Genomic DNA, 15,254 nt, shown 5'->3' on the forward strand with positions numbered 1-15,254 from the left:
TTTAAGACTGGTCCTAACTTTTTAAAATCAGTTACATAAAATGGTAGATCGGTTCAATTTGAATTAAAAAAGTAAGACATTTACATTTACATTTACAAGATTACATTTTGACTAATTGCTAGTTGGGCAAATTAGTGCTTAAGACACAGTCTTAACATAGTGGCTACGTTTATGCAACTAGCCCCTGGTACTTTTATTTTTATTTTCCATATGTATTTATTTTATGCTCCTAAATGATTTTAAAGAGACTTTTCTTCTCTCTTTCTTTATTTACTACTTTGAATAGCCATTATATAGCCATGTATGTAATGTGCAAAAATATTTTTAATAAAATATAAACTATTTGCTCACTTGCCTATTTGCTTGTCTGCTCTGTCGATACACCAAGCCCCCCGACAATTATAAATTAAAAATTTTAGTTTAATTATTTATCAATATTTTTGGGGGGCAGTTCTATTATACAAATTGTGAGTATATTTAATCGTTTATGTTTATTCTTTTTTTCCCTAACACGCAGATGCAGTATTTCTGCTCCTAAAATGTTTTTTGGGCGACTGTTTATTTATTTGTGTTAATTTTCATTCTGCCCACATAAAGTTGTGAGAAGCACATGTGAATCGTGCCCACAGTGTTGTCTAGCATGTCTCTAGTGCGCATGCGCACATGGTTGACGTGCGCTGAGCGCTGAAGAAAAAGAACAGCGGGCGCCATGCGCTTCCATCAAACTCACGGCTCGCGCCGAGACTTCACAAGTGTCAAATCATAGATGTCGCCGGAATGTGAGAGCGTCACGTTGCCCTCCGACAAATGGAATGAAATTGGCAGCGGGGGCCAAGGGACAGCGTTTCTTTCATTTTCGCTTGTGGATACTTGTGGTGAAGTTGCTGGCTGATACTGTAATACAGCACTGAAACATGGAGGGAAACTCAAAGGAAAGCGACCGTCTGGAGCGAGAGCGCCAGTACTGCGAGCTGTGCGGGAAAATGGAGAACCTGATGAAGTGCGGACGGTGCCGTAGCTCCTTCTACTGCAGCAAAGAGCACCAGAGACAGGACTGGAAGAAACACAAACGGGTGTGCAAGGAGGCCGACAAGCAGCAGCCGGTAGAAGAGCCCAGCGCCGTACAGTGCAACACTTCAGACCAGTCGAACACTTCTCAGAGTAACTCTGCTCTTACGTCACCCGGCGAAAGAATGCCAGATTTTATCAAGTCCGCCACGAGCTCAGACACCAAACCGACATCGGACAGTTCGAAACCCAACGGACAGACGCGGTCCACTCCTCAGAAACTGGCCACGGATTATATTGTGCCTTGTATGAACAAGCACGGTATCTGTGTGGTTGACAACTTCCTAGGTGACGAGGTCGGTTGCAGTATTTTGGAGGACGTGCAGGCGCTTTACCTGACCGGCGGCTTTACGGACGGACAGCTGGTCAGTCAGAGGAGCGACTCGTCTAAGGACATTCGGGGGGATAAGATCACCTGGGTGGAGGGTAAGGAGCCCGGCTGTGGGAGGATAGCGTTTCTCATGAGCCGCATGGACGATCTGATCCGACACTGTAACGGGAAACTGGGCAACTACAGGATCAATGGAAGGACGAAAGTAAGTTAAGTAGAGCTGTCATTAGAGGAGAACTGTCATGCCTTACACGTAAAAGGTGCGCTCAGTAATTCTGTGCTAGGTAAAAGTTGTATGCAAAAACATGAGAAATAGATCGGAGTAGGAGTAGATGCACAGAATAGAAACAATACAAAACTAAAACCATTTGTTGTGAATGGGCTGCAGTTAGTAGGCTACACAAACGTCAAGCCGAGGTGTCAGTATAGAGTCCAAAACTACTTTTTGGGGGGTTGATTGTACTTTTATTTACTTTTGTTCATAACGACGTTTGTGATCAACGATCACAAACTTTACATAGTTTGAAAGCTTAAACAATCAAGATTCGTGTTCTGAACTTGTTTATGCAATAAATACATCAGAGAGTAAAGGGATAAATGAAACGCTGAAGCGTTAGCTATTTAAACATTAGCATAATAAACGCAATAACGTTACTCATCTTTCATCTCCTATCGTTCAGATCAGTTTGGACGAATCTAACAATCAACAGCATACGTTACATGTCAGTGTAGGGTCCACTCTTCAAAATGCATTACACTTTTTAATCCAAAACAATGAAAAAATAGGGAAAAAATCCTCCTTTGTTTGCATGAGCGTTTTGAGTTAGAGTAATCAACCATGTCCTTTTTTAATGAAATATCGATTCTAACAGGTTTCTGCCCATCTCCCCTGTACTTTGGACTCTTCTTCTCAATTTAAACCCTCCTAGGTCTCTCATAGACTGTAAAAAAAAAAGAATCCTATGTTCGTGACCTCGCATAGGATTCTGAAGAGCAGTTTTGAAGCCTAGTAGACAGGAGCTATTGTCATCTTGGTTGCATTATCACGCTTCTTGCGTAGATAACAGAAAATGGGCAAAGAGGCGGGACGTGGGCGGAGCTGAGATGCTGCTATCACTAACAGGCAGGATAAATGGCTATCCACCTGCCACTCAAAAGTGGCCACGCTCTTAATTATGCAGAACTTTATATAATGTAAACGAATGTGTTATAACACACACACACAGTTGTCATAAAGGGCAACATTAGCTGTATACACCAGTGTTTTCCAACGTTTTTTCAGTCATGGCACCCTTCGAAAATGTTCGAAATTTTGTGGCACCCCCTCGCATAGACATTACGCTAGGGGTGTAACGGTACAGATTATTCTCTGAACATAGCAAATACCGAACCGTACTGAAACCGTGAACCTAAAATGTTATACAAACCAACCCGTGAGCAAAGGACTAATAAAAATAAAGAAAATAAGAACAAATAACTTAAATACAAGCAGCAGCACAAATAAATACTACTGAGCAAAGATACTGATAAAATGACAATGCTTTTCATGTTTTTTTCAGGTAGGTCTAACAGTTTTAGGTAGAGAAATTAAATAAATAATCAAATGTAAAATAACTGCATATTTAACTGTTTAAATTAAAGATTAATCCTTATTAAACTTACACAAGCTATTCAATCAAAAGCAGTGAGTGATGTCCTTATCTTTTCTTTGACATTAAAAAGAATAAAGGTTGCTGCCCCTTTAAGACCTAATATAGGGATACGAGTCGTCTTTCTCGATTGTATAAAAATCACTTAAGGCATATCAGACTATGTCTGGATGGATACTCATCAAGATGGACATGTTTACATACTTTTTGTGTGAGTTTGTCCGTTCAAGCGCAATACTTGAAAGAGAACTCAATATTTGCGCACTGTGAGACGTGTGCGCACTCTCGGATGAGTGCAGAGACAGATCTTCACAGCGCATGCGCGCTCTCATTCGCATCTTCTGGCGAATATATCCGGGTGATGACGGCGAAATGACTGGTCATACGGCAGCACTCGCATGCATTGAACACAGTTTACAAAGAGAGAACGTTTTGCCCGTTTTTCTTTTATTATTGCTGTTGTAGGCCTATCACTGAGGATCCAGCACGTGTATCCATCAACAAAAACATCCATAAAAGCATGTTTTTCAAGTTACATCCCATATTAAAGATGCGTCATCATCAGATGAACCGCGGTGCAAGTGCGTACTGGCACCTTTTACACGGCACCCCTGCTCACGTCAGACAAACGCGGCTCCCTGGTTAGGAAATGCTGGTATAGACCAATACTACAATTTGTTCCAGGCTGTAAACATGTTTTTTTGCTGTAAAGTTGGGCATTTTAACATAGAGCTCAATGAGATTCTGCTTCTTTCTGGAGCCTGTCCCTAGTGGTCAGTCGAGGAATTGCAGGTCAAGTTACTACCGTATAGAGTGCCGAAGTTATGACGTTACTTTATAGGCCAAAACGCGGAAGTGAGTTAGCATTTTAGCACTTCCGGTTCCCTCGCTCTAATGTCTATGGGTTTTTTGATTGGGTTTTTGCTAAATCGCCTGAAATAAGGTCTGTAGTTAACAAAGCCTCTAAATATTTTCCTGTTTTGATCTACAACATAAAACACACTAGCTATTACCTGTTTGTGAATTTTTAAACTTTATTGTGTCTTAAAAACGGTGGTTGCTAACAAGTTGCTAAAAGGGACTACATCCTATACATTTAGCCGGGACTTTAGACGTCATCGTAACAAACAGGAAATCTCTCACTAGGCCGCGGTTCATTCACTTTTGTATTCTGTAAGTAAATGTTTAATACAAAAATTAAAAAATAGCTAGCGTTTCAGCCTCACGTTCTTAGAAGTTTACCTTTCAGTTAATATACATGAAGGTTATATATTTAGTCCTTTCAAATTGTAGTATTTCCAAATATTGTTGTACACAGAGTTCTGCGATATTAAAGGGTTAGTTCACACAAAAATGAAACTTATTTCATCAATTACTTACCCTCATGTCGTTGGACACCTGTAAGACCTTCGTTCATTTTTGGAACACAAATGAAGATATTTTTGTTGAAAGCTGATGGCTGAGAAAGGCTTCAAAAAGGCCTCCATTGGCATTCAGTACATTACAAGACACATTATTATCTTAATAGACAAAACGTGTCTATTAAGATACATTATTATCTTAATAGACAAAATGTGTAAGGGTCATAACACTTTGTTGAACACAGATCTTATTTTTTGCAATTTTTCCAAAATTCTATGTATGGGGAAAATGCATCGGCTTTTGATCGAGGAAACGAATCCGCCGCTAACTTCCGGGTTGGCCTACAAGGTAACGTCATAACTTCGGCACTCTATTGGCTTCAAGAGAACCTAGGGCAGGTTGCTACTGGCTTATTCTATACAGGAAGCTCATTACTGACTCGCGAGCTGTCAATCAAAGCATGCATGGTTTTCGTTGGATAACACAGGTCCAAAAAAGGTTTGATTGATGGACATACTAACCAATCAAAAGGCATTATAATGTGCAGTGTTTGTAAGCATTATTGGTAGAGGTGTGACGAAGCGCTAATCTCACGAGACGAGACAAGATTGGGTTCACGAGAATGAGGCGAGATGAGATTTTTACTTAGTATATTTAAGAAATCATCAATGTTGAAATGCATGACTAGAACAATTGTTTGCGGGTGCATTTGAAACATTTTAACTCATCATCTTGTAATGAATGTCATTTCCGTTCTACTTTCTGAGTATGAATTATCAAATGCAGTAAAAGGCAACTATACAAAAGAATTGTAAAAAACAGTCAAAAACTGACTGGCTTCTTTCCTGTATGATTGTCTCTTCAGAGAACCTTAGAAATGCACATGAGCTTCTTTTGACCTTCTAACTGAACTCCTTCCCACAAATTGTTCATAGATAGGCTATTAAGTGCAAACAATAAACATAATAAAAGTACTCAATATTCAAAGTGCAAATAGAGACCAAATTTTTCTTCAAGCATACAGATAGAGAGCTAAAAGATTATTACAACTAAATAGTTGTCTTATTGGGAGATCTTCACATGCCTCGGGGAGCCGCTTTCAAAATGCGGTAACTTATTGAAATCGCTGGTTACTTTCACTTTAAATTTCACAATCGTTTGCATCTGTGAATACTGTGGTGCTGAACTTGCATTTAAAAAAATGTAAGTCTGGCGTTTCTGCTGTGCAATGAATTTGGGTATGTCATTTTTCAAATTCTCAAAAATAAGGGTGCAGGTAAAGAGGTTAATTAAATTATCAAGAAATTATCTGGGATGGGGAAACCTGAAAATATCAGGTCATTTTAAATTTAATACAGTTGTGAGAACATATGGCTGGGTAATCAAGTGAAAGCAGTTTACACATTAACATAACAACTTTTATGGAATTTGTTAAAAATCTTGTCACTTTAGATGAGAAGAGGCTTCACCTTTGATCCTCAGGTGATCCACATGCCTTTTAATTGAAAGCGAATCTTAAGAAATATTATGCAGACGCTATAATATAAATGAAAGCGCTTCCAGTTGTTTTTCTGATACAGATGGTGTAAATATGTTGCTATATATGATACTAGCGTAAATCACTACTTTCACACAACCTTCTTCACTGTCTTTGTAGCAAACTTGAAAATCTTCTACAATTAATAATTCTGGACTAAACATATTAAAGACCCTGAAAATATGCACCATTGGGTCTCTCCCCCAGATTCAATTGTTCTTGAATTTTCTACCCCCACAAAAATGTCAGGCTGACCGTTTTTTTAAACAGGAGCTTCCTGTGGAGCCACAGACTGTTACTGATAGTGCCTTTGTGAGTTATCCATGACCAGCATGGCTCTCATATTTCCCCAGGTCAGGGGAACGCCTGCGACCACCAGCTGCTATCAGGCGTACCCAACGCACGCACAATGTTTGGACAAACCTCCAACCTCTCAGGGTTTAGGGAAACCGTCACCTTTTCCCACTTGCTGTAAACACACGCACGCTTATTGTGACTTACAGGAAATTTGTAACACAGTTAGCCAACAATTTTCCAAAAGTTGGTGCCATTATGCAAGATTATGTATAAGTTAAGTTGAATGTCTCATTTTTATATCGCACTATGAATCATTCATATAATTTGAAAAGACAAAGACCTCAGTACTTCACTTACTGTCTGTGCCTTGGGGAGTATGTGTTTGTTTGTTTCTTTCTTTCTGGCTAAAATTCAATATCATTTATTAATTAAAAATGTCCTAAATTGCATAAAAAATTACTTTATTCGTTTGTGTTTAAAGCTAAGGCATTTGCTGTCCAGAGAATATTGTAGTGTGAATATCAGAAGGCTTGAAGGGAGGTGATAGCACTTCCTGCGACTGCATAGTTTTTTTAATGTCATTGTGAGTGTCGCAGATGTACAGCTGGACAATTCAGGATTCTCAGCAGGCGTATGAAAGAATCAGCCGAAGGGAAAGAGTCTGTTACATAAAACACAATGAGCGGATAATATGTTTATGTTTTATATTGATATTAAACTATAAACGAGCTTTGTGCTTGTTAAATCTTGGAGGATCAGAGGCAGAGTATATATTTCTGGACTTCAGTGAGGCTGGGCCGCGATTGTGGAAGGGAAGGAGATGAGCAGAGAAAGAAGTGAGAACAGGAACGAAAGCTAGATGTTTATTATGAAACAACAAAACAGTCATACATTACTTTTTTGAGTGGTTTTCATTTATTTAGAATAGATGCATAATATTTTGATGCATTAAAATTGCATATGTAATTATTATGATTCATCTTATGGCTCCTTTTCCACCGAGAAATATGGATCAGTACAGTATGCCATTTTTGTCATTTCAGTTTCCAAATTCACTTTTTTGGTATCCATCCGTTGGGGTACCTAGCACTGGTAATAAAGGGTAGAGCTAGACTCGCTGAAGAACGTTGATTGATTGACAGAATCGTCACATGCGCATGCTTTTTCGGCTGTGTTTTCCCTTGCAGCCTTAGCTTCTCCAACAAAAAGCATGCCTTCTTGTGACAAACAGCCACATGCCTAGAAGCAAAAACGAGATATTTTGTATGTCATCTATTGTTGTGTTGGAGGACAACAGTTTACAGTTCGTAAGCTGCGCTCTCCTTCTACCTTTTTTCGTACATACAATTTCTCAACAAATACTGTTTTCAAGGTCTAGTCACGTCATTACTGCAGGTTGAATGATTCTGATTGGCTAAGAGAAAATAGATAGTCATAGTAAATTTCCACACTTTGTCAGTTAATCAGATACATGTCTCCATAAATCACTTGTTGATGCTTTCACCCTGGAATTAGGCACGTAGTGACCTTACAGTTCTGAAGCAGGCACCAGCTTGCCCAGAAAACAAGTTCACCCATCTCCTAGGATGCCCGTAATCCACCTCCAATACTGATCTGTAACAAAGAATACTGGCGCACATAAACAGATACACAGTTTCTCTAAGGTTGGAGAAGCGTCAACTGAAAACACCATACAGATAACATGTCCTTCTCCTCAGAGAAAAGGCAATATTCATCTTTATTCTTTAGTGTTTTAGTAAAATGAAATAATATAAAATCAATAAAATATCATATAAAATAAATATAAATAAAAGCATATAATTCAGTCAAAAGGAATGAAACCAAACATTCAAGAGAACATTCAAACTAAAGAAATAAATCTTAAATTACTCTCTTAAAGGCAACTGCATTGTTGTATTGTTTTATGGTGTTTCCTGGGGTGCACTTATAATGTTAGTATGGTTTTTTAAATCATTTTTTATAAATAAAATGCACTTTCCTTGCCCTGATTTTAGCCTTCTGCTGTGAGAGTTCAGTTTAAACGCCCACTGTTGTGATTGGCTAACGTCTTTTCATTTGAAATAGTATTACTCTCTTTTTAGCGCATTTTTACTATTACAACTCTCATGGTTAACTAATCATAAAAAAGTGCTGCATTACATTTAGATATATGGCATTATATGTAGATAGTGGCATGAAATGTTGCAGCAGTGATGATCATTGTAGATCACAGACATGTTGAGCGAATGAAAGCAGTGATCTCGTCATTGCAACTCAGTTTCTGTACACTAACTAATGCTTTCATCTTCACTAACAGTGCAAACATGATATAGTTAAAAGATTCCTTGAATAAAACAGGAGTCACTGATAAATGCGTCACTGATAAATGTGTCTTGCTGTTTGATTGACAGCTGCAGCGTGTTCTGCTCAAACTCTGCAAAGGGAGTTTTCTTTGATGGCTTTCTTTGTAGAATTTCTTTAATTGGATTAACAAGGAAGATTTTATTTCTGAAACTTACTGGATATTCTTATAGTATGATGACCTCTTAAATGTCAAAAATTTCTTTCTCAGTTCATGACCCCTTTATTATGTAGGAGGATAGATATTGATTAAAGGGTTAGTTCACCCAAAAATTACAATTCTGTCATTAATTACTTACCCTCATGTCATTCGACACCTGTAAGACCTCCGTTCATCTTCGGAAAACAAATTAAGATATTTTTGTTGAAATCTAATTGTTTAGAAAGGCCTTCATTGACACCAGTGTCATTTCCTCTCTCAAGACCCATAAAAGGCACTAAAGAGGTCGTTAAAAGTCCATCTCACTACAGTGGCTCTACAATTTCATGATTCGGATCTGCAAAGTCACGTGATTTCAGCAGTTTGGAGGTTTGACACTAAATCCTGAATTTATACGCTGAATTATAACCATTCAAAGCTTTGTTTTGAAATCGGCCCATCACTATACAAATCGTTATTTCGTTTTTTTGCGGACAAAAACTATTCTCGTCGCTTCATAAATTTACTGTAGAGCCACTGTAGTGAGATGGACTTTGTAACGACGTCTTTAGTGCCTTTTATGGGTCTTGAGAGAGGAAATGACACTGGTGTCAATGAAGGTCTTTCTGAGCCATCGGATTTCACAAAAATATCTTAATTTGTGTTCCGAAAATGAACGGAGGTCTTATGGGTGTCAAACGACATTAGGGTAAGTAATTAATGATAGAATTTAAATTTTTGGGTGAACTAACCCTTTAAGGCTTTGGCTATGAATTTAAAGCTGGAGTCCGTAACCTTTTGCGTTCTAGCGGTTCATAAACAGAACTGCATGTGTCTTGCAGAAGAACATTGCAGCTGGAGCTACTTCTCTTTGTTAATGTCTATGGGCGAGTCACGCAGTGACTGTGCTCCTCCTCAGTGGTTCCTACCGATATTAGTCTCATTATAAACAGTAATTATAAGTGTATCATAATGTTTCAGGGCAAGACAAAAATTGTGTTTGGAAAAAGGATTCTATATATATATATTGAAGTGAGAGTGGATTTCAGAATCCACTCCTTCCGTTGTTTACTGTCGCATTCTTTTTTGCGCGAGGATGACGTTGATCGCTACACAGTACCTGTTTGTGGTAGAACCGCAAGCCGGATCAGGGTTTACGGTCCCGAATCGTACTGTAATGTACTGAACCATACCGCTTGGTGGAAACAAGCCATTAAAGGGATATTTCAACCAAAAATTTTAATTCTGTCATTTACTCACCTTTATGTTAGAGCTGCACAATTAATTAAAATTAAACTTGCAGGTTTTAAAAAAATGTATGGCTGCTTGTTAGTGAAGCACGGCTCTGTGATCAGTAGTATGCCACTTCAAATATGCACCTCAGATGTACGCTAACATAGCCTGACGTGGTCATACTCAATTCTAGTCAGAATATGAGTCTGAAACTGCTCCATTGGTCTGTGATTATAGGGCGTGTTTCAACCGAACCAGGAAAGACCTCAATTGGATAGACCTACAACTAGGCATGTGCCGATATCAATTTTTCATGTTGCGATTAATTGCTGAAGTTTTATCACGATATACGATATCACGATATTGAAAAAAGTTGCAAAAAAAAGTGTTTAAGAACAGCTTTAAGAACTATTTTTGTAATAACAAAAATAACTGAATGTTTAAATACAATAATGCACCAAAAATATATACGGCTCTGGAAAAAAATGAAGAGAAATCAATGAGAAATCAATGCTAAGTGGTCTATTGGTTTTTTTCAGAGCTGTAAATGTACAATTTTCAAACAGATTAAAGTGCAAAAGAATTAGGCTATAAAGAACAACAGGTAACAAATTACAATAAGGTCTCATTATTTAATGCATTAACTAAGAATGAATTAACATGTTGACTAATGAAGTCGTATGTCTCAAAGTTTTACTGAACAATAACAAATAATTAGAACAGTTCTAATTATTAGGGCATTTTGTAGTCCAGATTAAAACATAAAAATGTTTAAGTTTGAAAATAAATAACCTATTAAGTCTTTAAGTATTAAGTATTTGGTGCTGTGATGAACAACACTGAGATTACAAAAAACGAATGGCTGTTTTAAAAACTACACGCGGTTTTTGTTTTGTTTGCGGGTTTCCCGGGTAACCGCTGCATTCTGCAGTTCATCAGCGCCCTCTGCTGTCATTGAACACGCGCTTCATTCAGTCTCCTTCACTTGTTCATGTGCTTTTCACCTGAGCGCGTGTCCCTTTGATGCAGAATACAGCGGTGTTGAGCATTTATACGGTTGATGGGCAAAGTATTCTTGAGTGCATTATAAAAAAATTATTAATTGTAAAAAAAAATATTATTAACGGTATTTTAAAGTGCCCACGATAACAATATTGTGCATATTCATTATTATGATAAATCGCATTATCGAAATTTTATTAATTTATATTGCACCGTGTTGCCACGTCCGAGTTTCTTCCCGCAGGTTGTTTTCTATGTCCGCGGGTTGAAGCAAAAAAAAACACACATTTTACCCCCCAAACGCCATTTTTTCCCGGAGAACCCCCCCGAGAAGCTATTATTTTGGGCTAGTAGTTGGCGGGTTTTGTTGTAAAAACTTGACAACCGTCTGCACGAGCGCTGAGCGTTTAGGATTCTAACAAATATAATCTAAGCCCCTTTGATGACGTGCATGATTATGTTACTGTTTATCATCTGTCTGTCAATGGTAAAGCCCGCCCTGATGATTTCATTGGTCCGAACAGTTTCTGTTCGGAGATAATTACTCCTCCATGAAGCAAGGCCAGACCGAACCCCCCAAAAAATGTTGTGGGCGGGGCTAAGTTCGGCTGGCATCCAGGCAAACACTATCACGCATCCCTATGAAAAAACCCTTTGGGTCATCATACTATCGCTGTAGCTGAATAAACAGAAGATTGAAATGGTAGATTAAACATGACTAATAAATACACGACTACAACAATATATGGTTTATCGGAGTTCAAGCTTTCTCTGGTATTTTCATAAGTATATTTATACTTAAATGGTAATCGACATAGCCTTGTTGATGTTATTAAATATATTTTGGATAAGAGTTTCATAAATGATAAGTGACTCAAACTCACAGTGCTTTCAGATTGAACAGCATTTACTACTGATCATAAAGCCATGCTCCACTGACAAGCATGGCTTATGATTTTTTCATAATCCCTTCTTCATGTCGTCGCCAATTCAAACCTGTATAACGTTTTCTCATCTGTGGAACATAGAAGATATTTTGAGTTTGTTTTTGTTTTGTTTTTTGTCCTAAATGTTTTTTTTTTCCCTTAATAATTCCATTATTGGAATTATTAGTTCCTTAAGTTCCTTAATAATTCCATTATTGATTCTTGTTGTCCTTTTGAGGGAGTCTCTCAAAAAAAAAAATTGCAGTGTGGAGCCTGCTGGTAATATATAAAAAAAAACAATCATTCAGAAAGAATACTTTTTAGGGGCCAAGCACCGAAGGTGCGGAGGCACCTATTGAAATTGTTAGTGTTCCTATTATTAGGGGCCAAGCACCGAAGGTGCGGAGGCACCTATTGAAATCGTTAGTGTTCCTATTATTATTAGGGGCCAAGCACCGAAGGTGCGGAGGCACCTATTGAAATTGTTAGTGTTCCTATTATTAGGGGCCAAGCACCGAAGGTGCGGAGGCACCTATTGAAATCGTTAGTGTTCCTATTATTATTCTGCTTCTTCTTCTTCTTCCGCCATAGGAGTCTCTGGCAGCCCATAGAACCGTATGGTAAAAAGTTGTGAAATTTGGCACACTCATAGAGGCCAGTCTGAGCTGTCACTATAGCAAATTTGGTGCCTCTAACTCAATCCCTCTAGCGCCACCACCTGTCCAAAGTTTCACTCATATTTATGCTTATAACTTTTGACCCCTAAGGGCTAGAAACAAAATTCTTTTTTCATCGGATTCCTTGGCTCAAGCCGATTCGATTTCACCCTATGATGTCATTTTCCGGTATGCAAATTTTCCCGCCATTTTGAATTTTCTGAAAAACCTACTTTTTCGAACTCCTCCTAGGCCGTTGCTCCGATTTTCACGAAAATTGAAACAGATCATCTTCAGAGCATGTTGACAAAAAGTTATGGAATTCAAGTTGATTCGTCCAATCGTTTTCAATAAACGCACAAACAAATTTTACGTGGAGGTTGCAAAAACACACTAAAGGCTATATCTCCGCAACGCTTTATCGTATTCAAACCAACCTTGGTACATGTCATCACAAGCATGACTTGAAGCAACATGCAGCGTTTCGGCGCAGCGCCACCTACCTGTCCGGAGATACGAAAAATGCCTATTTTGGCTTATAACTTCTGAACCGTTTATCCAAAAATCATAAAATTGGTCTCATTAGATTCAGGGCGTCATGCCGAGTCGACTGATATCCAATTTTACCATGTCGGCCATTTTGGATGTCGGCCATTTTGAATTATGTGCAAAAATGCTGTATTTTATGAACGCATGAACAGATTGTTATGAAACTTGGTATGGGTCATCACCACGATGCCCTGAAGTAGCCTGAGAAGTTTCGAAACAGCGCCACCTAGTGGAGAATTTTTTTTTTCAAACGCTTATAACTTTGGGTGTGGTTGACATATTTTGATGGGAGTGTGTTTTTTGGTCTCCTGAATCCTTGCCGACTCCAACGATACCAGACTTGCCAGGTTTCGGCATATGGTTTGCGCAGAGTTGTAATTTAGTGCTTAAAAAACATTTGCTGATATCTTCGAAACCGCTAGTCCGATCGAGACGAAACCAGCCTCAGAAGTTCGGAAACATAGGTCGATAGCTATACGCTAATGCCCAAATCTCAAAATATTGATAGTAAGGGGTAGTAAAATCCAATCAAAGTCAGGTGTCAGTCATTTTTTACGTGTATTTTCATATAAATGTCTATAACTCCAAAACAAAATGAAATATTTTCACCAAACTTGACACACATATGTATGGGCTCACTACGAGGACACATAAAAAAATTGGTGGGATTGTGCCTCTTGGTGGCGCTATAATAAAACAAAACATGAAATTCCCATTGACTTCAATGCAGTATTACGGTTTAAAATGCTAATGCTATAATTTAAGAATGCACTAGTGTATCATTACAAAACTCGGTATGTGTCTTCCGCTCTATGTCCCGAAGATATTCAAAAAGTTTCGGGGCAGCGCCACCTTGTGGTCAAAAGTTGTAATAAAATGTACAAAAATGCTAATAACTTTTGATTAAATTAGCCTATTGTAATGAGACTGGTCATAATACATTCATTGGCTCATGCCGAGAAGATAGATACCAATTTTGCCATATTTTGCAAACATATCTGTGCTCCATCTTGTTATTTGTTAAAAATCTACTTTTTCAAACTCATCCTAGACCGTTTGTCCGATTTTCACCAAAATTGATCCGTATCGTCTTCAGACCATGCTGACAAATACTTATGGATTTCGGATTGATAGACAAAACAGTTTTCATATACCACTGCAACAGAGTTGAGCCATGATGCAAAAATTACTCTTGAGGCTGTATCTCTGCAATGCTTTGACATATTGACACCAAACTTTGCATGTGTCATTGTCATCTCAATCTGACTAAACCACATCAGTTTCGTAACAGTGACACCTATTGGTCGAAAGTGATAAACCATTAAACCATTATTATTGACTGTATTTAAAATTTGACTGCTATTTTGCCTAAAATCAACTTAATAGGTCCTTAATGGCTCATTGTTGCAGTTGGCTTGAGACTTCCAGCCATGCTGGCATGTCTTGTCTTCTTCTTTGCGCTTGGCCCCGATAATGGCTGCTTGCAGCTATATTTATTATTCTGCTTCTTCTTCTTCTTCTTCTTTTTCCGCCATAGGAGTCTCTGGCAGCCCATAGAACCGTATGGTAAAAAGTTGTGAAATTTGGCACACTCATAGAGGCCAGTCTGAGCTGTCACTATAGCAAATTTGGTGCCTCTAACTCAATCCCTCTAGCGCCACCACCTGTCCAAAGTTTCACTCATATTTATGCTTATAACTTTTGACCCCTAAGGGCTAGAAACAAAATTCTTTTTTCATCGGATTCCTTGGCTCAAGCCGATTCGATTTCACCCTATGATGTCATTTTCCGGTATGCAAATTTTCCCGCCATTTTGAATTTTCTGAAAAACCTACTTTTTCGAACTCCTCCTAGGCCGTTGCTCCGATTTTCACGAAAATTGAAACAGATCATCTTCAGAGCATGTTGACAAAAAGTTATGGAATTCAAGTTGATTCGTCCAATCGTTTTCAATAAACGCACTAACAAATTTTACGTGGAGGTTGCAAAAACACACTAAAGGCTATATCTCCGCAACGCTTTATCGTATTCAAACCAACCTTGGTACATGTCATCACAAGCATGACTTGAAGCAACATGCAGCGTTTCGGCGCAGCGCCACCTACCTGTCCGGAGATACGAAAAATGCCTATTTTGGCTTATAA

The 15,254-nt window shown here is 38.3% G+C and overlaps 1 protein-coding gene across 1 annotated transcript in view; it reads left to right on the plus strand.

Annotated features, from left to right (window-relative positions):
- Window positions 1–658: 658 nt before the first annotated feature.
- Window positions 659–15,254, plus strand: part of egln1b (egl-9 family hypoxia-inducible factor 1b) — a 56,816-nt gene continuing 42,220 nt past the window's right edge. Inside the window, exon 1 of the mRNA XM_067431490.1 lies at window positions 659–1,604. Coding sequence (XP_067287591.1) covers window positions 915–1,604 — 690 coding nt within the window. The 5' untranslated portion in view covers window positions 659–914. The remainder of the gene's footprint in view (window positions 1,605–15,254) is intronic.

Source organism: Pseudorasbora parva, chromosome 22 (genome assembly GCF_024679245.1).
Source record: "Pseudorasbora parva isolate DD20220531a chromosome 22, ASM2467924v1, whole genome shotgun sequence".
In the NCBI taxonomy this organism is placed as follows: domain Eukaryota; kingdom Metazoa; phylum Chordata; class Actinopteri; order Cypriniformes; family Gobionidae; genus Pseudorasbora; species Pseudorasbora parva.